Source organism: Perca fluviatilis, chromosome 18 (assembly GCF_010015445.1).
Source record: "Perca fluviatilis chromosome 18, GENO_Pfluv_1.0, whole genome shotgun sequence".
Classification (NCBI taxonomy): Eukaryota; Metazoa; Chordata; class Actinopteri; order Perciformes; family Percidae; genus Perca; species Perca fluviatilis.
Window position 1 is genome coordinate 16,129,572 of NC_053129.1, and position 25,267 is coordinate 16,154,838.

Below are 25,267 nucleotides of genomic sequence, written 5' to 3' on the forward strand. Positions count from 1 at the left end.
CTGTGGGATGCGGATGCACAAGGAGTATTCATATCACAGCATGGTCGAGTGAAGCTGTCATTCCATGTGTGTTTTGCTTTCAGCTCCGCTGGTGTTGTGTGGGAAGCACAGACAGACAGACAGATCTATATAGATCATCATCATCCTAATATAAACTACATTCACAGATAGAGAAAATGTTTGGTGAGCTGAATGAGCTCTATCTATTCCAGTAAAAAGATTATCACTTCCCACACCAAAATGCATGCAAAGAAACTCATCTACAGGTAGGTTCCTAGCCACACATCAGATAATCTATCAAGAAAAATAAAAAAAAAAAGATAGTTATGAAGTAGATGGATATACATCAAGCTAAGTATGCAGGAGTGAAAGAAGTGGCATACAATATGACTAAGCAATGTGTATTTTTTTTGGCTCTATAACAATGTCGATCCCCCACTTGGTCGACATTGTCCACACTGAAAAATCTCAAGGACTATTGGTTGTGTTCAAGTTTGTACGGACATTCATGATCCACAGAGGATGTTTCCTACTACATTAATGATCTCTAACTTTTCCCTTTAGCCAGCCACCAGGAGGTTGATGTTTTTGTGGAAATGTCTTTGCAACTATTGGATGAAATTTGCTGCAGATATTCAAGATCTATAGAGGATCAATTCTAACTAGAAAATGCATTTCCTGCAGAAAATGCTTGGGAATGCTGAAAAGCTAAATTGCTAAAGCTAAACTGGATTGCTGGCATAAGGGTTAGGATAAAAAAAAAAAAGGGTTCAGTCAAAGGATTGAAAAAGCGATAAAATATAGTATAGTAAATATAGTAAAAAAAGTATAGTTTGTGAAAAAAAGTGATTTAAAAAAAAAGTCATTTTATACTATCTTGCATAGAGTGATAAAAAGTCATAGTAAAGTATGTTGAAAAAAGTAATAAGTCATAGTAAAGTATGTAAAAAAAAATAGTTACAGTATATTATGTCGATAAAGTGATAAAAAAATCAATATGGTATGTTGAAAAAACTGGTAAAAAAGTCATAGTATAGTATGTCAAAAAAGTGATTAAAATGTCATAGTATAGTATGTTGAAAAAAGTGACAAAAAGTCATAGTATAGCATAATGAAAAAAGTCATGTATAGTATGTCGAAGAAAGGGATAAAACATCATAGTATATTGCAAAAAGTCATAGTATAGTAGGTTGAAAAAAGTCATAGTATTGTATATCGAAAAAGGTCAATAGTAAAGTATGTCGAAAAAAGTGATTAAAAAAAGTCAGTATAGTATATCGAGAAAAGTCACAGTATAGTATGTCGAAAAAAGTGATAAAAAGTCATAGTATATTGAAAGAATAATAGTATAGTATGTCGAAAAAGTGATAAAAGTCATAGTATGTCAAAAAGGTCATACTATTCAATGTTGAATAAAATAATAAATTCATAGTATAGTATGTTGAAAAAAAGTGAAAAAGTCATGGTATAGTATATCTAAAAAAGTCGTAGTATGTCAAAAAAAAATTTTTTGTATAGTATGTCAAAAAAGCCATTACAAAGTCATAGTATTGTAGGTCGAAAAAAGTGTTAAAAAAGTCATATTATGTTGCATTAAGTGATAAAAAGTCATAGTATAGCATGTTAAAAATAGTAATAGTAAAGCAGGTCGACAAAAAGTCATAAAAGTCATAGTATAATAAAAAAAAATATATTGAGAAAAGTCACAGTATAGTATGTTGAAAAAAAGTGATTAAAAAGTCATAGTACAGTATGTTGAAAAAAAAGTGATAAAAAAAAAAAAAAAAAGAGATATTATAGTCATAGAAAGCCTGGAAGATGTGCAAACTCCTTCCAAGACTGGGGATTGAACCGAGGGTCAGAGTCTGCATTGTCTATTAACTTCTGTGCTAACCCCTGAGCCACCAAATAACATGGGTTGAAACAGTCATAGAATGGTATGTTGAAAAAGTTATTAAAAAGTCATAGTACAGTAAGTAAAAAAAAAAAGTCATAGCATGTGAAAAAAAATAAATCATAGTATTTCGAAAAAGTGATAAAAAAAAGTAATAGTATGTCAAAAAAAATAAGTCTGTACAGTATGTATGTATTGTATGTCAGAAAAGTCATAGTATAGTATGTCAAAAAAGTGAGAAAAAAAAATCTGTTTATGTCCAAAAAGGAGAAAAAAGTCATAGTATAATATGTCAAAAAGCCATTAAAAGTCATAGTATAATATGTTGAAAAAAGTGATAAAAAAATCAGTGTATGATAAAAGTCATAGTATGGTATGCTGGAAAAGTTTAAAAAAAAAAAAAAAGTCAGTATAGTACTGTGAAAAAATGTCATGAGAGTCAAATGCATTTCCTGCAGAAAATGCTTGGGAATGCTGAAAAGCTAAATTGCTAAAGTTAAACTGGATTGCTGGCATAACGGTTAGGGTTAAAAAAAGGTTCAGTCAAAGGGTTGAAAAAAGTAATAAAATAGTCTAAGTATAGTATATAAAAAAAAAAGTGATTAAAAATTCATAGTACATTATATCGAAAAAAGTGATAAACTGTCACAGTATAGTATACAGATAAAAAAAGTAATAGCATGTCGAAAAAATAAACAAGTCAGTACAATATGTTGAAACAAGTCATAGTATGTCGAAAAAAGTGATAAAAAGTCATAGTATAGTATGTCACAAAGTCATAGTATAGAATGTCAAAAAAGTGATACAAAAAGTCATATTAGGTTGAAAAAAGTGACAAAAAAATTATTGTTAATATGTCGAAAAAGCCATTAAAAATTCATAGTATAGCAGGTTGAAACAAACGATAAAAAAAGTTGTATAGCATGTCGAAAAAAGTGATTTAAAAGTCATAGTATAGTATGTCGAAAAGGTCATAGCATTCGATGTCGAAGAAATTGTTAAAAAAGTCGTAGTATAGTATGTTGACAAAAGTGACAAAAAAAAGTCATTGTATAGTATATTTAAAAAAGTGATACAAAAAAAGTCATAAACCCCAACCTTAAAGTGTACCACAGAGCCTTTCAGCTATGGGCCCTCAGAGTGTGGATGGACCCCTCATCTAAAGTTCCATGGAGAGAAATAGAGCAAAACCTCACTGGAAGTCTAAAACTGCAGGACCTCGCCTTTACAGGCGTGTGTCCAAGAAAGTGTATGCTAGCCTATGTGCCTATTATCACCAACACATTGACCAACTTTAAAACAGGTCGAGGAGCAACTACGCTACACCAATAAGTGGCATTTGAACACCCCAATTTGGCAAAACGTACACTTAATATCTGGTAACAAACCTTTTGTTTATAACCAGTGGAGTGACAGAGGTATTTATGCTCTAGACCAGCTATTCAATGATGAAGAGAGAGAGAGCTAGCTTTGAGGTCCCTAAGACATCTTTCTGCCGTTATCTTCACTTAAGATCAGCCCTAAAATGTTATGAAAAAAGTGATAAAAGTCATAGTATAGTATGTTGAAAAAAGTGATAGTATAGTAAGTCTAAAAATAAAATAAAAAAAAGTCATAGTATAGTATGTCGAAAAGGTCATAGTATTCAATGTCGAATAAATTGATAAAAAATTCATAGTATATGTTGAAAAAAGTGATACAGTTATTAGTATCTTGAAAAAAGTGATAGTATGTCAAAAAAGTTATTAAAAAGTCATAGTATAGTATGTCGAATAAAAGTCATAGTATACTATGTTGAAAAAAAGTCATAAACATGTCAAAGAAGTCTGGAAGAACATGCAAACGCCTAGTCCTGGTCCTAGTTGGAGCAGCGCTACCAACTGAGCCACCGTGCCACCAAATAAAAAATTTTGAAAATAGTCATAGCATAGTAAGTTGAAAAAGCCATTAAAAAGTGATAGTATAGAATGTTCAAGTCTAGTTTACTACTATTGTAAGTGAACACCAACATCGTGCTTCCAGTTGAGTTTACAGTGGTTGTATCAATAAACAATTAGTGAAATATGATGACCATCTTTCTTATAAAAAGATCTTGGTTTTATATGTGACAGAATTAACAACTTCAACACACACACACACACACCCACACACACACACACACACAAACACACACACAGACACACACACACACACACACACACACACACACACACACACACACACACACACACACACACACACACACACACACACACACACACACACACACACACACACACACGATAGATCAGTGTGTGTGAGCGTGATGATCTCCTGACCCTATCATTCTGAATCTCGTCTGACAATATTATTTCTGACAAGGAGCAGGAGGGATGGGAGGGTGATGAGGGAAGAACAGGTGAGAAGGGAAGGGGAGAAAAGCGAAGGAGGAGTGATAGATTGACAAAAAAAAAAAACAGAAGAAGGTATTGTCCTTGGTGTTGATTGTTGTCCTTCCTGGCACAGTTGAAACACAACTGCCCCATGTTGGAGCCACACTCAAATAAGAGCAGAAATCAGGTTAAAATGAGATTCTTCTTAAAAATCAAGCAGCAAGAGTATGTGTGTGTGTTCGGAGAATGCTGTATGGAGTGTAATTAAGCCAGAGAGGAAGCAATTACTGACATAATTGTCATTAACCGCACAGTAATTAGGATTACTGTGAAGGACAGAGACAGATGGACAAGGACATAGAGAGCAGCATTAGGTTAAGTAGTTCAATGCAATCAATTGAGGTGTACATACATACATACATACATACATACATACATACATACATACATACATACATACATACATACATACATACATACATACATACATACATACATACATACATACATACATACATACATACATACATACATACATACATACATACATACATACATACATACATACATACATACATACATACATACATACATACATACATACATAAATACATACATACATACATACATACATACATACATACATACATACATACATACATACATACATACATACATATTAAAAGAGAGAATAAGCTGAGTAAATGTATGGATCATAAATGCATTTAGCATCAGGCTACCTGTACAAATCTATAGATTATAAAGCCCCAGTGGCTTCCTTTGGCCATTTGAAGATATTTAAATTAGAAGTTACTCTTCTTTCAGGGTGCTGTATGTTCAGACAGTACTCAATACATATTAAAAAAAAGGTAATCATGCAATGAAGATGACTAACCGTAATTGCTGAATCTTATGAAAGGAAGAGCGAATATAGACCTAAAGCCCATAACAACTTTGTTTTAAATCATGTATGACATTACATATGAATGATTAAATAAGCAAGAATCCTACAGTTGTTATCCATCCATGTTTTATCTAATCTATACGAGTCCCGCCTAGTTCAGACCGGTGAAGCTTAGACAAAAATCTAAAATACAGAACTCTTTCATGAAACTTTTCAAACTTTGGAATAATGTGTTCATATAGAACTACATCGCTCAGGAAGAAGCGGTTTGAGAAAGCAGGTTTTCCCTTTTCCATTTTAATAAATCGCAGCAGCACCATTGCAGATTCTGTTTGACTGTACAAACACTAAATATTCAAAAGCAGTGCAGCCACAGAAACCATTTATATGCAAATGCGCTTGCACCTGTATTCCAACTGAAACTGTCAGCGGTGTGTCTCCGGCTGATTAGAGCTGCCATTTTGCAAAAACTTTAAACCCATTACACACACACACACACCCACAATTACTTGGTACAGTTCTCAGTGGACTGATGCTGCTTTAAATGCTGTTTCTAATTAGGAATCTGATCGGTGAAAACAGTAGAATAGTCATTCAAGAACAAAAGGAAAGCTGTATTTATGTAATGGACTGACACAATGAGTCACATCGTTTTATGTCTAAGGCAACACATAAGAAGAGGCACTGGTTTACAGGCTTGCTAGCCATTTTGGAGCTACCACGAGCCTGGTTAGCTTAGCAGCGTAACACCTGTGATGCTGGTTGTTGTTTTGAGACAGTCACAGCCATTTCTCTCTGGAATTTCTAGGGTTTCTAGGCTTAAAATAAAATCCAATTTAGGACTAAGTTTACAATATACATAGCCCTCTATAATGTTAGTATTTAATTGGGCCATTTCTGTGATAATGACCAAAGAACCTGAACATGTTAAGTGAAAACAAATCATGTTCATTGAATCTGGTGTAAAAACTTAATAGGTCAATTTTTTTCAATCATAAAGCAAAGACTTCACATCAGTGGAATCAAACATCTCATGAATAAAATGGAACACAGGAGTAAACAGAGATTCATGCTATTTAATCTAGTTTGTTTTGGAGAATTTAACAGAGTTGAACTTCTAGATGAAAAAGGCCAATTTTGTGGATCACAGGTGTTGACCTATCAAATATTGAAAGCAGGTTTTAAATGTTTTGAAGGCCGATAATGGGGCAGCCCTTATGTTTACATTTGAATCGCAGATTTAGTGAGATAGACATTTTGAATTTTTTTATTTTATAAAAGATGAAAAAAGAAGTGATGGAACTCTAAAGAATAAAGAAAAATAGAATGCATCCTGAAGGCTATACACCTTTCCTTTAACGCGTCTTTTAAGCTGCCAGCGTCTGTTTTACATTATAATCCTATGGAGTAAAAATAAAAATGGAGTGTTTTCAAAAAAGTCGTGAGCACTTCTTTTCTACAGCTCAGGGTGTCTTTTTGAAGTTGAAAAAAGTTAAACTTCTGAAAAAATGCCCTACGCCAGGCACTTTTTTAACAGCCAATGACAAGTGGAGTAGCCAGACCTGTCGTTTTCATAAACAAGAAAAACCATTGAGTCGGAGCACAGCCGAGTTATACGATATGACCGGGTGCTCCCTGTACAGGGAACTCACTTTGTTTTATGCAACGTTAGCAGCACCGCTCTCTCTCTGTTCTTTCTCTAGCTCGCTCCACCGCTTTGTTTTATCTAATGCTAGCACCGCTCCACATAGCGCCCTGGGATACGGTAGTAGTACCTAGCTGTTATAGCAACAAAAGACGCAATCGGCTGCTTATTGGAACCAAAACTGCCAGCTTTTTTTTTTTTTCTTCCTTTTTACTATAAAAAGCGCTCTAGTCAACTTTTCCTTGTCAAAAAAAGACAAAGTGTGAACATAGCCTAAAGCTTCATCAAAATGAAGACTTCCATTCTATGCTTATTGTGACATCAACAGGTCATGATGTCAACAGCTGTTCAGGCAGTCAGATTATTTCAGACATTTCAATTGTGGACACCACTGAGAAAGAGAAGTCTTTAGGCAGACCACTGATACAGAGAACATCTGTTCATCAGAGACAATGTGCAACTGAGAAAAACAGCCTTACATTGAGACGGATTCTATCAGCCAAAGAAAATGCAGCTCTGGACAGCACGTCAGAGGTCGGAACGACTCAATGGAGTGCGATGCACTTCGTCAAAACGTTAAAGACCTTAATAACCTGTTGGGTAGAGAGAGGGCCAACTGCATCTTTGAGACAACAAGGAAAAAAATCAACTTACCCAAGAGTTGGATGACATAAGAGCACCGTTGGCTAGCCAGAAAACCCTGAAAGAAATGTATATCAACAGGGAAAAAGAAACAAGAGGAGAAGGGAGCTAGAGAGGTTGCGCAAATACATTGATGCAGAAACTCTCAGCACTTCAGAGATTGCCACTCAGGTGAGGGAGACCATAAAGAGGAAGCAGAAGAAACGTCTTCGAAAAGATTACGAAGAGCTGCAAATGGCACACATAATCAGCCAGGAGAAGTTCACGGCCGAACGCCCCGCAGATGAGGAGAAGAACAGGCTTCTCCAAGGAGAAGTTGAGAAGTTAACGGCCAAACTCCATGTGGAGAAGGAGAAGAACATGCTTCTCCAAGAAGTACTTGAGAGGACCAGAGTTTCACACCATGAGATCAGCTCATCAGGTTTGAAACCGATGTCCTCGCTGTCAGACAGCAGGACCACTTTCTTCAGCGTGAGCTCGACAATGAAATGAAGTCTCACTCAGACTGGGTGTCAGGAGACCTGCAGCTGATCCAGAACCTCAGGGCTGAGCAGGACACCGTGCGTGAATAGATGGTGGAGGAGATCAAAACCCTTCAGCAAAACATCTTCGCCAATGAGACATTTCTTTGGAGAGAGCTGGAGGAGCTGGAAACTCAGCTCAACGCCCAGATCTCGCTCAACCACGAGCTTTCCACAGACCTCAAGGCTGAGAGAGAGGACTATACGCCTCACCAGAGGAAAAGGGCCAAGCGTGAGGAGCAGCCTGAGGATGAGACATATAAGCAGGAGGAGTCCCTTCCTACCCATGTACCCGCTCCCGGACCCATGGAGGCTCCCAGACCCATGGAGGCTGAAGTCTGAGGAAACGCTCCCAGAGAAAACAAAAAAAAAGACTTCCACCTGGACAAGAACCCGCCACTTTCTGGGGTTGAGGAAACCACAGAAGTAGAAGAATAACAGGGACTTGAACTGATTTCCCTCCCACCCTTACCCACTCCACTGTAAGTAAATACACAATTTTCACATCTGATATTTTTCATTTGTCAAAGCATAAAAAAAGTCTGCTGGGAAAAAGGTCTATTCAACATGACCGATAAGGCGTTATGGTGGGGTCACCTCACAGGAAGAACCAGGCAGTCTTTCTGTGTGGAGTCGAATGTTCTCCCCATGCCTCTCTGGGTTTTCCGGGTGGTCCGGTATTCTCCCACACTTCTAAAGACATGCAGATCAAAATGCAGATCAGATCAATGGCTACTGTAAATTGCATGAAAGTGTAAATGTGAAGAAAAAAAAAAAATCCTGCATATGGTTGTATTTTGTAGTAGTTAGTGGTGTTGTGTTTTTAAAGATGCTGTCAAATGTAGGACTTATTTCTCTCTTAATGCAGGGACGCACATTACGTCATCAATAAATATGATTAAGCCATGACAACTCCTAAGAGAATTAAGAGTGTTCTATATTCAGTACTTGGTCAGGGTTCACTCCAGTTATTGCTGATGACTAATATCTGTCAAAATAAATTGTAAATGGTTTACTGTCACAGAGTCCCAACAATTGGAGTGTGTGGCTAGATGGTAGTCCGTAATGTTACTTTGAAGGGAGAGGTTTTAAAAAAATAAAAATAAAAAAAATAAATAAAAACACATCCTCCTCGCTCATCTACTGTTGCTAGGTGAATTTTGTAGGTTGAAAGCTGCCCAAAGTCAAAATGAAAATGCGACAATGTAAATTAGCATGAATGAATGAGACAGAATGTACAGTTAGAAATGACAAACACAGACATACAAAACACCAGGATGTGACATCTACTCTGTGCTGAGGGTCTCATCTTCTCTGGTGCAGAGCTGCTCTCTGGCCAAAACAAAGCTTCAACATATTGCACAGCCTGTTTGCCCGTTCAGAAGAGGTTTGGAGCACCAGTGCAGTGTATGTAAGTGTGAGTGAGTGAGTGAGTGAGTGAGTGAGTGAGTGAGTGAGTGAGTGAGGAGTGGTGAGTGTGTGTGTGTGTGTGTGTGTGTGTGTTAGCAGCCTGGACTCTGGTAAACACTTCCTTGTGGGTGCACCCTGCCCATTTGTGGCTTTGGAAGTTTCTTGTACAATGTTAGACAGCAGCTGATATTTGCTGGTACTTTATGTGCATGTGCTGCGTGGGTGGGAATGTTTGGGTACATTTGCAAGTGTGTGTCTCGCTAATTAGGGACAAAGTCTTTGAGCAGCTTTTTTTTATAAATCTGTGACTTTTTTTTCTTGATTGAGGCAAAGCAAGGAGGGATTTTTTAGTCCGATCTGATTTTCTTTTCTTTGTTTATTTCACAGAGAAGGTACAGTGCAAATAATAAAGAGCCATGAGGTTATTTATCATCTGTAGTCCCTGGCCAAGGCGCGCACACACACACACACACACACACACACACACACACACACACACACACACACAGTGTGTGAGATGATCGCCTCCACACACTTCCTCTTTGTATGTCACCATCTTCCTGTTTCTATAATGACACATTGACCATACACCACAATCATTTATGGCATAGCTCAGGCTCAAAAGCAGTTTCTTATGCAATTTATTGTAAATCACTCAGTTTAAAATTACTACCTAATCATTTTCCACATCATAGCACAGGTTTTTATAATTGGATTTCTACCTCCCAGGCAGCGCCATGAAAATGACCCTGCTAAGTTTTGAAACTTTCTTTGAATAACAATCCATTGTTAATGAATTCCTAATTCCTTTCAAATGTGTTTTACAGTGTTGCATCGTGATTTATTGCTGTGGCTGCAGGGATAATTTCAAAACAAAAAGTGCTTCCCATGAGCATCTGAACACACCAACAAAGAAGTGCTTTCAAAACATTATCCTGTATTAATTAGTTTCCTTAATAAAAAATAAGAGGCATCACTATGTTCAGGTGATGGATTTTATCTGCTAGTTGATCTTAATGTACTGCCGGGAACTGAAACCAAGACTGCCCCAAGGTAGAAAATCAAGAGTGTTATGTTAATTACACTCAAATTGTAGTTAATGGGCTGAAACAAAACCTTCATTAAAAAGGTCCTTTTAATCTGTTCTCATGGCTCAATAAGACACTGCATGGAGTCTTGTTTTTCTCACGGTCTTTACATGCACACTAATTATCCAATCTCAACTTTACTGAGTAAAGTAATTAATCAGAAATCAGGCCATAATTTGAGTAGTTTGTCTGTACGCAGATCTCTATTGTTCAGTTTATTCTGTGATCTAACCTACAGTAGCTACACAAGTACATTAAAGGGTCTTCTCCTTTTAGGAACACAAACAACTATTTTCATTTATAATAAAGATTTCAGTCACAGTAGATTCGTATAGTTACTGGAGGTAATGGCAGCATGAGTGTTCAATAAAATGGTCCCAGAGTTATGTCCGAAATGACGCGTTCTGAACACTGATGGAAGTAAACACTCCTTGAGTGGCAACACCATCAAAAATGCAACAGAAGGAGCAACTCATTTATCCGTTTTCAGTAAAGCCAAACAAACCATGTTATTAAAAGGACAGTCAACATTATTCAATAGGACTTGGTCATTTTTTTTTTTATGCCTTAGTTTAACAGTTACATTAGAGAGATGACAGGAAATACAGGAAGAAACATGCAGCAAAGGTCATGAATTGCAGTTCGCAATCTACATTTTACCACTTCTGGCTGGCATGACTTTCCTCAGTTGGATTGTAAAAAAAAAAAAAAAAAAGTCAAAACCTTCTCCTTCTGTTATTGTTATACAGTCATAAACGAGAACATCCCACGTCCTCAGTTTAAAACAAATAAGCTTTCCCTTATTCATACAACCTGCTTCAAAAACAACCTTTTCCCACCACTGGATATTTAATTCATTCAAATGAGCGCCGCTTGTCAGTACCTACTGTACATTTATGCACTTTGGCCCACTGATGTGCTTTTTTATGCTTAATTTACTGAGTGTATAATGGACTGCTCATGTGTATGATGGGTTTGTGTTGGTCTACTGAAAATGAACTGATTAAAAGGCTTTACCGAGAGAAAACTGCACTAGCTGTGTCTGTACTATGTCATCACTAAAACCTGAACCTAAAAATTGTCATGCTAATGGTAACCCTGGTCGCCTCTAATTTCTTTCTGGGGGGCATGTAACAATTTACCAACATACCGTATACACCAAAGTCTGACAGACCAGAGACCACCTCTGCTGGGATAAGAAAACCAGAAAGAGTCCACGTCAGGGAACTCAGATAGTAAACAGCTATGGCTGGAGGTGACATGCACAGTTATATAACTAACTGCCGCTCCTTTTTTGGCTTGCCCATTGTTGTTCTTGCTACCCCATGCTTACTAGCCAGACACATTATTTAAAGCATAAATTACTAACCGTGAATCAGTGCTCATGTTTCAGACCCAGCTGACACTCTGTGTTTATCACAGCACATTTACAGAAAATGGCTTTTAAGGGAATTCAGGAAGTGTTATTACAGTTTGTCAAACATAGTCCCTGGTTTGCAATGCTGTGCCGTATGTGCAAAGTGACAAGAGTAGTTTATCACAGCTGCAGGCTGTGAGGCAAATTGTTCCAACACCTTATCTGTAGTAACACGCATTTGTCATAAAATGACCCCATTACAAGAAAATGAACCAAATTTGAAATGTTAGTTAAGTAAAAGTACATACGTTTTATGGTATCAGCAAACTAGAGCCAGCAGCTGGTTAGCGTTAGCATAAAGACTGGAAACAGCAAGCTTGTCTGAATGTGACAAAATCTCAATGCAATTGATATTGATGTTATTTACATTTCTGTTTAACTATGGGTTGAACAAATTAAATACAAGTTAATCTGAAGAAAAAAAAAAAATTAGGAGGTGCAGGAAGGATTTAAAATAAGATGTAAAAAGACCCCTCCCCCTCTACACACCTTCTGAACTAATAGTAAATATAGATGTAGCCATTGATAAATGTAGTGTTGTAAGAAGTGCAGTGTTTGGCTCTGATATGTAGGGAAGTTGAAGTATAAATTAGCATAAAATGAAAATACTCAAGGACATAAAATAATACTTCAGTGTTTAATACAGTACGCATTTAATAAACATGCCTCAAGTGAGAAACCCATTCCCCATGCGTTTCTCACAAAAAAATCCCGTTTCACTAAGTTTCTAATTATTGTATTATGTCAACGGAGGAGCTAAACCCATTTTTTCAGTTGAAAATAATGTGGCTTCATATTAACGTTTAAAAAGAGAGAGCTGTAATTTGTACTTTCCTTGGTGAATGGCAGAGAAAGAGCCTCATTCTTCCTAATACAGTCTGTGTGGGTGAGCAGAGGGAGGGAGGGTGGGTTAGCTTGTTCATATTCCAGTCATGTTTGAGTCACCTTGCAGCCAAGGCTCTTCAACACAAATAATGCCCCCCCACCCCCCCTCTCTCTGCCTGTCCTTCACTTTCTTAAAATTATTATTGTGATAATTGCCAGCTTCAGCCCACACCCTCAGCGAGATGATTCCCATGTTTTATTATAACAGAATGTGTTTTTGCAGATTTGGAACTTATGGGGAGAAAAAAAAAAAGTGAGAACCATGAGGCGATATGTATAGTAAAGCTGGCCAGACACGGATATACAAAATATAGAGCCTACTCACCTACTTTGTTTTTCAAAGCACATATTCACACAAATACATGGGTTCATTAGGGCAGATGGTGCCAGATGGAACGGAGTCTAAAATAGAAAGAGAAAAGAGGATAAAAAAAAAAGAAGGATATTTTGTCTTTCAGAGCAGAGAACAACCCTGTGGGCTTCAGAGCGTGCATGCACAAACATGCACACAAGTTGCATCAGAGGCACACACGCTAACCAAGTTCTGTTACATTCTTGTATTTTCGTTCAATCGTTTTACACTGAGAAATTTACGTTAGATTGTCTGTCTGAATTTTTACAGTCATAATGTGATCAGTGTGTCTGCTTCTCAGTGGTTGTGCTTTTTGAAATTCAAGCTGGGCTACCACTTACAAAAAAACTGAACAAAAAAAAAACTAGTATGATAAAAGTAAGCTATAAAAAATGTGTTCTTAAAGAAGAAGAAAAAAAAAATTCCTTGTATAGATCACACCCTCAAAACCCTGCATCCTACACTTCCCACAATGCAACTCAATGTCCTTCTGCTTTGGTAAATTTAGAGAATAATAAATTACATTATGAAGTTTTTTTTTTTTTTTTTTCTCAGACTCCGTCCAGTCAACAGATGGCATTGTACCCGTTTTCCAAGGCTGAATAGTAATACACACGTCATGTGTAAAATCGGTGGAGTGCACCTTTAATTGTATTCCGACTTCCTAGTTTTTCAATGATTTTTCACAAACTAATTTGAGATGACATAAGTTTGAGGTGACATACGGTTTTCTGGCTTTCTTACTATCCAGTAAACTGGAAGAAGCTCTTATGATAAAACATTTAAGGTTAAATTACAGTAGACACCTGGAATATTATGATTTAATATATACTTTCTAATTCACAGAAACTAAGGTCCTATCACGGGCTTCATGGATATTCAGCACGATTTCCATTTATGATGAGACACAGCAGGTATGAAGGGCAAATAACTCATATAAGATGCTGTAATTGATGCGAAAAATTCATATTTCACAGAAAAGCGGCTGCAGTGTCAGCCATAAAACTGACAACCCAGAAATGAATTGTGAAAAAATGCATTATGTGGTTAAACTGTTGCACATTAATTGATATCAGCCCTTAAACCATATTTTTATTTTTCTGACTTTAGAGTTGGGATAATGTCTCCTACGGTATCTCCATTAGTCTCCGATTGATAAGATGACATTCATCTACTGGGGTAAATTCTACTGTGTCTTGGTTTAATTTTACTACAGTTTTTAGATATGCTGTCTGACAGACAAATTGATGAAAACAAAACCTTAGCAAAAGTGAAAAATCTACATTTCTACGCAGATAATCCTACAGTGGACTGCTGAGGGATGCCAGAATTTGTAAGGTGAAGAAACCCAGAGTTCCAAAGTGGAGTGTCGTCTTTGCTATGAAATCTGACGTCATTGATATTAATGGTTGAAATCTAATCTAACTTGTGACACAGCAGAACAAACGCACACATTAACCCGAGAGATGTGACTCATAGAGCAAATTCCAAGAGGACACGCACCATAACGACGCTATCTATCCTAAGATAATTTCAATTACTAGGACAGGTGATTACAAATGTGGCCTTTGTCCAGCCTCAGCCCAGTCTCTGGTTACATCACGATGCCTTTGACAGTCACAGTTGGCAAGCTGTTAATTCTCTGCGAGTTCTCCTACATGAATCACTCTCTCTGCACCCATCATGCCACGGTATCACATACAGGTCAACTGATGACTAAGTCACAGTATCAGCTATGCAGCATTCTTCTGATTCAACAGATTATCACATTTTGAGGAAAGCTGTTAAATAAAAAAAGAGCTGGCTGGGTTTCACGTTGGTAACACCCTAATGACCCCGTTTCACACAGTTCACACTGACTTTTTCACACATTTATTTAAAAGTTGATCTTGATAGAGGGAAGAACGCTCAAGGGAAGATAAAAACACAGCAACACTGTGCCCTTCACTTACATGTACTGTATGTGCTGCATGTTCACTTACTTCACTCACTTACTTACTTACTTATACTGTGAGTCTCAGTGCTGCCGCTGAAACAGGTATGACGCTGCCTTCATCACTTCTGCTTTAGACCTCCTAAATGTCAGCAGAAATAAGGCCATTATTGTTTGTCAAATGTCTCATTATGCTGCTTGCCTGAAACTCATGCGTCATGTCTGTCAACCTGTTTGCTGTCTGTCCTGTTGTTTTTGTTTTCAGATGTGAAACAGCTGTCCACCTATCTGCCTCCCCTGCTGGCCATTAGGAGTCATGAAGTTGCCTACAGAGGACACACTGCGCCAGGGTCATTAACTCACCTCCTCTCAGTAAATGACGCTTTCTGTGTGGGGAGCTTCGTGTGACACCGTCCTCGTTTTAGAATTCCTGTGAAACGAACGACCCACAGGGAAAATACAGGTGACAAGTCCTTCAGGAGTTTGTCCCATCCGAACATTAGCAACAGGAGAGCGATGGAGCTGTCAATCAAGGACAGCTCTAATCAGGCAAAGTGAAATCACCTGTGTGTAACAACAAAAACTCATTAAGGGAGGTGGAATCACCTGTTACCTACGGCAACAGCACACCTGGGAAATTCACATGCACTAATTCTACAGATAATTCATGTCATACTCATCACACTGAGCTTCTCTTTCCTTTTTCTTTTCACCAATTAATTCTAGTCATCCCACTCTGCCATTTTTGTCTCCAAAGCTGATGTCAGTTAATTCACTGACTTCCTGCAGATATTTCACATTAAATGGTGCTACATTTACACGTGGCGGCTATTTTCATAACATGAACAGTGACAACAGGACATTTCAACCTCTCCATTTCAAAAATAACATTGTGCTGTCAGTTTTCAGAAAAGTGTTTGTTTACACGTACCCGTGTGTGTGTGTGTGTGTATATATATATATATATATATATATATATATATATGCCATCAAGAGCATGGCAAACCTGTAGGTGGCAGTGTAACGAGAAGCTCAAGTCCACGTTAGCCAATCAAAATCCCGAAAATAGCAACAACCGCAACGAATCACTTCCTTGGCTGCCTAAACCTCAGTTTGTTTCAGTTTACATGCAAACGTGCAAACAAAGTTTTCCAAAATCTCCACTCTGGCCGGAGGTTTTAGAAAGACTCGTTTTCAGAGGCAAATTCTCCGTTTGCGTGTAAACGAAGGGCACAAACGAAGGAAAATGTCTCAGTTTTTCAAAATAACCATGCATGTGTAAACAGGGCCGGTAAACAGGGAGGAAGTGTTGAGTTTGCGTTAACCAATTATAAATGAAAGACTAAATTGTTTAAAGCCTGTTTTAAATAAAGGACGGTCCTCTTATTCCATTGAGGTAAGTAATATTTGAAATAGTTATAGTACTAGGAGAGTTAGAACATATATTATATATTTATATCTATGGGTAATTATTGGTTTAAATGACCAAAAGACAAAACATTTTCCTCTTAAATAAGGCATGCACCAAAAATGCTTAAAGGGATGAAAAAAAGAGGAAAAACTTTATTCTATAAAATCATGATAAAATGCCTTGATTAAATAGACTGGATGCTCTTTATTTGTAACACAATGGGATAATCAAAGTGTGCACTCTCTGACATTAAAGTACTGTACCTGGTATTAGTAGTTAGAATCCACCTTGAAGCATTTGCTCATAAAACGGCTCATTTTTGAGGACTATAATTAGTTTTTCAAATACTGGCTGGTGAGTTTAGTCTGCGGTTTCCCCCAAAATGGATATGACACTTAGAAAACAAATGCTTCCACAAAAATCTACCATCACACTTCTCATAAAGCCCTATAATACTGCATTAGAAGACTTATGGGGGCAATGGCAACCCTTAAATTATCTCTGTCTTGATGTAAACATACTGTAGGTATCCTACGCATATGAACATTATGTAACCACTGTGGACCGACACGTACACCCAGACTGAAATCAGGACACAAACAGAGGGATATTGGTTTTGAATCTCATATCCTGTTTTATTGTTCAAATATGGCAGAACAAGATATACAACACAGTACAACCACGCAGTCAGACGTACACACGGACAAATGGAAAGACAAACTTATAGATTTTCACACACAGTCAGCTCTGAGTTGTCATGATTGATAGACAAGAATTTCTCTGGGAAACTGCTGGTCAAACATCCTACAGTCACTGTGTGAACACACACAGACACACACACACACACACACGACAACTTGTGTATTAAAGGGGATTTTAAGGAGATTAAGGATCCGGTGACGATAAAGATCAAAACTAAAACGCTCAAAGTCCACCTAAAGACAGAATTCACCTTTTGTTATTGATGTCTGAATGAGTCCACAGTGACAGGACTTAAGTGGATTTCACAGGGATGAGAGCACATTTTCCAGCTCACACCTGTTTTCACTCGAGGGTAATAAACCTCACATGGCTGAAAATCTGAGCTGGCAAACTGTCTCTCTGTTCCTCAGAAATTATATTTATCTTATAATAGAAAAGAGATGAACTGCGTTTCACGGTGGACATTTTTTTGTTACATTAACTCAAAAATCCAAATCTTTAGCAACAGGTTTTCATTTAAGATCACCCCACAATGGCTCAAAATCTCACCTATGTACTTCAGCACTTGCAGACACATTGATTTGTTTTAGTGACTTTGTACAGAGTTGATTGGATTTAACAGCATGTATCCATTTACCTGCTCTTTAAAAACTAAAACCTAAGACTATTAAAAAACAAATTCATCATTTTGTGCTTTTTCCACCTTTCAATACAAAGTGAATGCTCTTTTTCTCATTTCAAAATTAAATAGCTTCTCATCTTTTCACATGAAATTAATTTCTCTAACAGGGACAGCAAAGCATTATAAATAAAAGTTAGAAAGGATAAAATAACATTTAATGTCAGAGGGTAAACAAATCACTTTTTGAATAGCTGTATCATCATTATCTTGCTGTCAGTCGAAAACCTCATCTCCAGGAAGTCAAGCTTAACGACAATCCCCCTTAATTTCACACCGATGCCTGAGTGTTTCTGAATGGATTTCATGAGCGGGGGTTATGCAAAGCACGAAAGGCCAATTTCATTTTCAAGTTTAACAAAAAATAATAATAAATTGATGGAAGATGCTGAAATAAAGAGCCGGAGGGTTTTCAGCTGACAGCAGTAATTGTCTGAGTTAACCTCCCCAACATCAGCATCACCATCTGAAGAACTTGCTTGGCTGTAAATGCTTTAACGTGCAGAATAAAAGCTCTATGGATCAGCATAAATACTCCAAATGAACACTGAGCCACAAACAGCGAGGCTTCAGTCTGTGTTATAGACTTAAACACCACAAACATGTATGAATGGATTTAACACTTGGAAGCATGTGTGCATTTTGCTGCTGCTTCAAATTAATTTCACAGAACAGAACAGACAATATAGTATGTGAACCAAAAAATAATGACATTTATATGTGATCAGGCAGGAAGCAGAGTTACTTGCTGTGTGTAATAGTAATAATTGCCTGCCACACACAAACACCCAGGTCATTAATAGAGGTTTTGGCGTTAATGGAGTAAAATTGCTTTCTTGGCAACTTGTAGTGTATTGTTGGAGTGTTATTTTATTTGAAAGGGCTAACAACTTGCATAAGTAAAGCAAACTGTCTACAAAACCTGATCTTATTCTTAAAGGGGCAGTTTGTGAGTGACAGGTTAAAGTGAACCCTACGTGTGCATGTGTGTCTCTAGAGGAGTGCTTCACATGTTTGCTGAGTTTTGAGTTTGACGTGCAAACGCAGCTGAGTGAGGATTGAGGGACGATATCCTTGCTGTTGGATGTAGTGAGTTAACGGACAGGCTTAGCCAGCTGGCCTGTTGGGACCGTCACCTAGCACTGAACTCAAGCTACAGTATCTATATATTGGCACTGTGTCAGGCTTGGTCAGTAGGTAGGGCAGTTAGCTAGCATGACTGGCTAGCCGTTTGCGGTTGGCTAGCTGGGTTAGCTAGTCAGCAAACTGGGCTGACTGGTAGGCTGGTTCAGGCTTTGTGCCCAGGGCTTACTGACTCTTCTCCTGGCAGGCCAGGCCTGGCTGATTTTTTCTGGGCAGCTGGTTTTGTCAGTCTCTGTACCTCAGTCCGATGATGTCACTTCCTGTTGCCTGTGGTGGCGTTAGCTGTAGTGTCCGTCTTTGTTGCAGTGTTTTCAGTGTTTCCAGGGGGCTGTAGTGTCGTGGCATTAGGCCCGCCCCCGTTTTGAAGCGTTTCTTGTTTGAACTGTTGCAAGGCACGATTGACGGCATCCTCGACCAATCGCCTGCTGACTCTTAGTAGCTCCGCCTCATCGGGCTCAGACCGGCGACGCCCACCTGAGTAGGACAAGCACAGCAAAGACAAAATCATCATAATCATTCACAAGAACATGTTATGACACAGGCATTCAATTGGAGTCGTGTTTCTGGCCACCTGACGGACGGAAGTCCAACTTCCATTCCCTTTTAGCTCTGTTTTTTGTCTTCACCAACTCTCTTTAGCTTCTGAATGCTCCACTATGTTCACCAGCTAGTCGCTAACTTTGCCTGTAGTAACTTTGACAGGTAGTGTACAAATGGTTTATCAGAGCTTTTCTGCTCAATACGCTCGCGTCACAATGGCTTGCGCACGCCAATGTGACGTCAAAATGACGTAGATCTCACTGGCGCGCCAGGATTTTGACGATTTTCACGACTCTATTTTTTTCAACTGTGCGCGACAAAGCGGAAACAGGAAGTATGAACGAGCTCGAGGGCAACCGGATGCCAGGATTCTCCGAGTGACTGCAAGTCTCTCTTGTAAACTTACTGGGTTAAGATGAGTTCTTTTATGGCGAAAGAAAGGCTTGATCCGACAAAGTAGGTAATCGAATCAAATCGAAGCACTGACGTCAATGCTGCTGCCAGTTCTTCCGTTGTTTACCTTTTTCTTCTTCTTCTAGTCCGTAGAAATAGCAAAGTCGGTAGCCTTTCCTCATTAGCGCCACCCCTGTTCAGGAGAAGACTGCAACTAGTGTCGCGAGCACCACGCGCAAGTATAAACAGTTACGGCGCTCCCATGAGGTCACACTGGCGCTCGACAGGCCGGCTGCGGCAAGTATACCCCACGTTTAACAGTAAAGTTGTAGGCCACAAAACCTACCATAAATCTAGCTTAAGCCTCCCATGGTGTTTGGGTGTATTTTCATATGATAGCAAGGCTGATTTCATTCTTATTTCAGTATGTTTGAAATGAAAACAAAAAATAACTATTAATCTGACAATGATGAATGAGTCGATACTCACTCATCACATCCAGCAACAATAGACTGGATGTGATGACAATAGACAATATTTGACAGAGTTGATAATAACAGCTGAGTTAAACAAATCACTCTTCTATTATACATGCATTTTGGATTTAATCTACCTCCTGGGGAGATTAAAAGCTCTTTACCACACAGTTGCTTTTGATTTTGAAAAGACGAGATAGAAGGAGAGTCAGACAGACATAAAGTCAGTTAGGAAAAAAGTGAGACGGGGAGAAAGTCAATAATTCATGGTATAAAGACAGTTAAGGCAGGCAGCCTGTAAGATGGGCAGACTGCAATAAGCCATTCAGAAATTGAGTACTGCAGAAAACATACTATAACCACCTGATTACCAAGGCCAAGAGCAAAATCCCCAAGTTTATCTTCTATAACACAAGATCCTGCTTGGGCCATAGATTTGTTTACACTTGAAAGCAGTGTGGTTATCTATTATTCATTATAGAAGGAGACAGTTCACATAGTCGGAGTTAGACAGCCAACGTTGAAGATTAAGATTTGTTGAGGGCAGAAGAAAGCTGCACCTCAGCTTTGGTGTAGTCTCTGGTTTTGTATTAATATTGGCGAAATGCCAGCCACTATACATAACACACCTAACCAGTACTAGGTATACTGCTGCTAGGTATGAACTTAACAAGGTGTACAACTGCTCTGCATGGAACTAAGTCCATTGTTGGCACAAACGTGCTGTGGACATTTTATGTATATTCCCCTTTTATCATCTAGCCATACTGCTGGGTTGAGGTCTACTATACAGTACATGCCACTGGAATAAATCCCAGTCACTGTTACCGCAGCACTAACAGCTTGTACTGTTGACACATGCATTATGTATCCATGGATGTGTGTCTGCCAAAACAGAAACCAGGATGAGCACACTTTTCATTTATCAAATTATGGTCCCCATGTGCTCCCATTGGCTTCACTTCCTTATTTTTCTGCTAAATTGATTTGAACATGGTGTTTTGTTGTAGTATCTAACTCATGGTGTATTGAGTTGTGCTGTTCTGAGAAGCCCTGCTTCTGTTGTAGAGATCCTACTTGATTACATGTACCTGCAGCCTGCCTGTCAGTTTGAGTGACTCACACCTTTGACTGCTGTTTGATGAGGGATTTTTAACATCAGGACTGCAGCTGACTGAATTCATTTTTAATCTGTATGTGGAACTAACAGGATGTTGGCCGTTTCTAATTAAGCAGAATCAACTCAAACTGGCGCTTCGGGCACTATCAGACCATTTCTGAGACATTTAAATTATGGACCTATTTACACCTGGTTTTAAATGTATCTGAATGCATTATCTGGAAAATGGCATCCAATCCACAGCCTTTGCATTTACATCTGGTCAGGGTATCGGTACTCCTACAACACAGTACCAAATAGTATCAAAACTTCTCCAGTCACGCAATACCTGCATTCAATCCTTTTTGTACCCAGATCTAGAAAAAAAAAAGATTTATATAGTTTTGCTCGCAGCTAATCACCGCAAGTGTTCTTCGATTTAATGCAACATGTGACTGGCCCACCTACTCACAGCAGCTACAACACTTACAGCCAGTGGTGGGGTGAGCGCAGTGTATTTGATGGAGTTGTACCGTTTTGTACAGTTATTTAATAAATAATTTAATAATTTGAATACTTTCAAAATATATCTGTGCAAAAATAATTTGGATGGGCTAAAGTGGTGTTGGCATTTCATGCAACTGAATGCTTCCATTCACATGATAGGTATCGAATGAAGTACTCTATGGGTATTGGTATCACTTTAAGGGTACTGGTATTTTTTAAATGATACCCAGCCCTACTCCTGGTATTAATAAGAGTCACGTTATCTTGATTCTGCTTGCATTGTAATCGGATGTCAATACGCAAATTACTTCTGAGGGGCTTGTGGATTTGTAAAACAAACATGGCGTGTCCCAGGTCAAGGGATGTAATGAATGCACTTTTTTGCGAGGGAAGACTTGCTAGCCATTACTACTTAATTATTTCTGGGCACCTTAAGCTAGCACGAGAAGGCAGATTAACGTGACCTTTCAAAATGCTGGGCGGATTTTTTTCTAAAGAATGTGGTCATGCTGTACAGATTGTATCTAGACCTGGCTGAGATCCGATCACAATCCGAGCCTGACCACCTCCAGATGTGGTCTGGCCAATCCCATCGCAATGTGTTCTGCGTGGATTTAAACCTGCATTAACATGCGTTACTCCTTTTCAAGATAGGATATCCAGATACAGGGTAATTTAAAAAAAAAAGTCAGTCGTGCAGACTACTTGGAGCTCATCGTTTATGATTGGCTCCGGGTCTGTGTACCCAACCGTTGTAATCAACTGGTGATCACACGGAACAATTTTCTTTCATCTAGGGAGCCTGATTTTGATGTTGCTTCATCTGCTTTCGACTGGAAGGTGCACTGTAGGAAATATTCAAAACAAACATCAAGGTGAATGCTGGTTAAATTATGGTCTATAGTCTCCTTGTTCCATCTCTGTGAATGCGGTCAAGATACTGTATGTGGGGCCTACATTTCGAAATAAATACACTGTAGTGAACGCAGGTTTGATCCTTTAAAAAGTGCGAACTGCGGCTTTATGTGGTTTTTTTGTCATGCATTATGAAGACCTTCTTGTGAGGTTGTGGTAGATTTGTCCACACCACAGACTAAAGTGTCTGAGTGCAATGGGAACTTCCATAAGGATGAGAGCACAACAGAGTGTGCACATGCTAAAGTCCAACAGTTGGTTAAGGCCTCAACTAATAAAAATCTTTGTATGCAAATACTAAAACACGTGAAAGCCAAATATCAGCAAGTAATGGTGTTGGATTCTAAATGTTCAGTGCTGTAGACACAAGCTTATGGATATAGTTTCTTAATAAAGTAAAAAATAATGTGATACTGTATTGATCTCTGTAAGAAAATCCTTGCATTTGTCCCTTTAGAGACTTCCTCGTTCTAGGAAGCAACGGCAGTGGGGCGGGGGGACGCTTGCTATCACAAGGCCATAAACCAGGCCGCACGGTTAATGGACAGGCTCCTTAATCACTTCCTGACTCCGCTTTAGCTTGGATCATTTAGGTTAACTGAATTTAAACTGATGAGGGAGGTGAAATAATTATAGATGAGAAATATGATATCAGCTGAAAGGAAATACTGGCAGATACTTGTTTATGTGATTGGAAATGTGATTGGAAATGTGATTATTTTTTGACCAGTGCCTTTTCTAAAATGTTGAGATAATTAGCAACACACCAGATGTGATTGGATAGCTCTGAAAAAATACATATACATATGCTCCTGGTGATCACTTGGATTATTTTTTTTGTAATCAATATTATCAGGGTAATCCACAGGTTGCTCAACGTAATCACATCATTAATCATCCCAAATTTGATTGTTTGATGATCTGAGCGATTTGATTACATTATTTTCATTACATTATGCAATTTTAGCCTGTAATCAGATGTAGATTAGATTTGAAATGAACCTGGACATATGCTATAAGGAAGGACACATACTTGAGCGTTTGGCATGGAGTGGGTTCAAATCTGCAACACAAACAAATAAAAATAACAAGATTAAATGAAGACACGTACAAATAAAAATAAAGAAGAGATATTTTGCTATCTCGTGGGTTTCATACACTCAAGAAGCAGTACATGCATAAAAGCCCCTTTTTAACACTAGGGAGATACTTTAAGTGCTAGACAGCAATGATGTTTTTAAAGATTAGCTGTGGCCTCCTGGGCTATCTGAATAAATATTGTTTTCCAAGTCCACTGACTGTCACACTGTCAAAAGCTTCAAGACTCCGCAGTGTATAAATAGGTGTGCACTTTTTGGGGTTTGGTGTAAGGCATAAAAAAAAAATCTGTGCACTGTCTGGTCCTAGACCTTTTTATTCCAAAGGTGGAAGAAATACAAACATGAATGTGTTTCAGATGAGGCAGTGCAGAAAAAAAATGTACTGTGGATTTTGGCATATTTTTAAGATGGGAAGATTAACGACATATGGGGACTAAATCCCTCATTTCGTCTTGTCTCTCTTATTCAGATGCTGCTGTCGTTACGAATACCCAGAAAATATTAGCTAGTAATTTTGACCCTACATAAACAGACTTCTGCATGCTTGTCAAAGGTCTGTTCTGTGTCTTTTTAAAAGGGGTGTGTGTTTGTGAGAATGAGTTTTTTTCCCTGCCTATATTGATCTGACAAACCTTTATGATGGCAGTAAAGCTGCCCTCTGTACCTCACACACACACACACACACACACACACACACACACACACACACACACACACACACACACACACACACCACACACACACACACACACCTTTCTCAACGTATATCTCTCTCACACACCCTTTCTTTAAGCTTATATCCTTACTCTCATATTCCTCTTTTTCTCTACTTTTTCTCTTCATACTCCCTCCATCTCTATGGATCTACCACCAACCTCCTATCTGCCTCTTTCTGTCTTTACTTTTCCTAACCACTCTCTCACTACTTTTTTGCTGGCAGTGTTGTCATGGTGATGGGATAAGAACCACACAGGCACGTCAACTTTTAACAACACAGGAGGTTGTATTGACTTATGTAAGTTTTTAGGCAGGTTTCACAATCTCTTGTCTTTAGGTGTGCGCATCTTTTTCTTCCACCTTGTCTCTTTCTCCGCATCTGAATGTCTTTCTTCTTTGCCTTGCTGCCTCTCTCTTTCAGGATTATCTTTCCCATATTTATTGACTAGTGTGACTCAAGACCTATTTTTGAATATCGCTTTTGATGTCTTACTCTGTGGGCTGCTATCATATGCATTCCTT

General features: G+C 38.3%; 1 protein-coding gene and 1 long non-coding RNA gene across 3 annotated transcripts in view; both read right to left on the bottom strand.

The window, feature by feature from the left end:
- The window catches only part of LOC120546331, a 19,662-nt gene extending 4,071 nt beyond the window's left edge, over nucleotides 1-15,591 (bottom strand). Inside the window, exons 1-3 of the long non-coding RNA XR_005636864.1 lie at nucleotides 15,427-15,591; nucleotides 15,134-15,205; nucleotides 13,104-13,180 (exon numbers count right to left, since the gene is read on the bottom strand). This is a non-coding gene — a long non-coding RNA (uncharacterized LOC120546331). The remainder of the gene's footprint in view (nucleotides 1-13,103; nucleotides 13,181-15,133; nucleotides 15,206-15,426) is intronic.
- Nucleotides 15,592-17,084: 1,493 nt separating this feature from the next.
- LOC120546332 (A-kinase anchor protein 7-like) overlaps nucleotides 17,085-25,267 on the bottom strand; it is a 41,675-nt gene continuing 33,492 nt past the window's right edge. Inside the window, exons 10-11 of one of the 2 annotated variants that reach the window (XM_039781212.1) lie at nucleotides 23,962-23,991; nucleotides 17,085-19,472 (exon numbers count right to left, since the gene is read on the bottom strand). In XM_039781212.1, the coding sequence (XP_039637146.1) occupies nucleotides 19,252-19,472; nucleotides 23,962-23,991 (251 nt within the window). In that variant the 3' untranslated portion in view covers nucleotides 17,085-19,251. The remainder of the gene's footprint in view (nucleotides 19,473-23,961; nucleotides 23,992-25,267) is intronic. The other variant, XM_039781213.1, reaches the window with a different exon arrangement.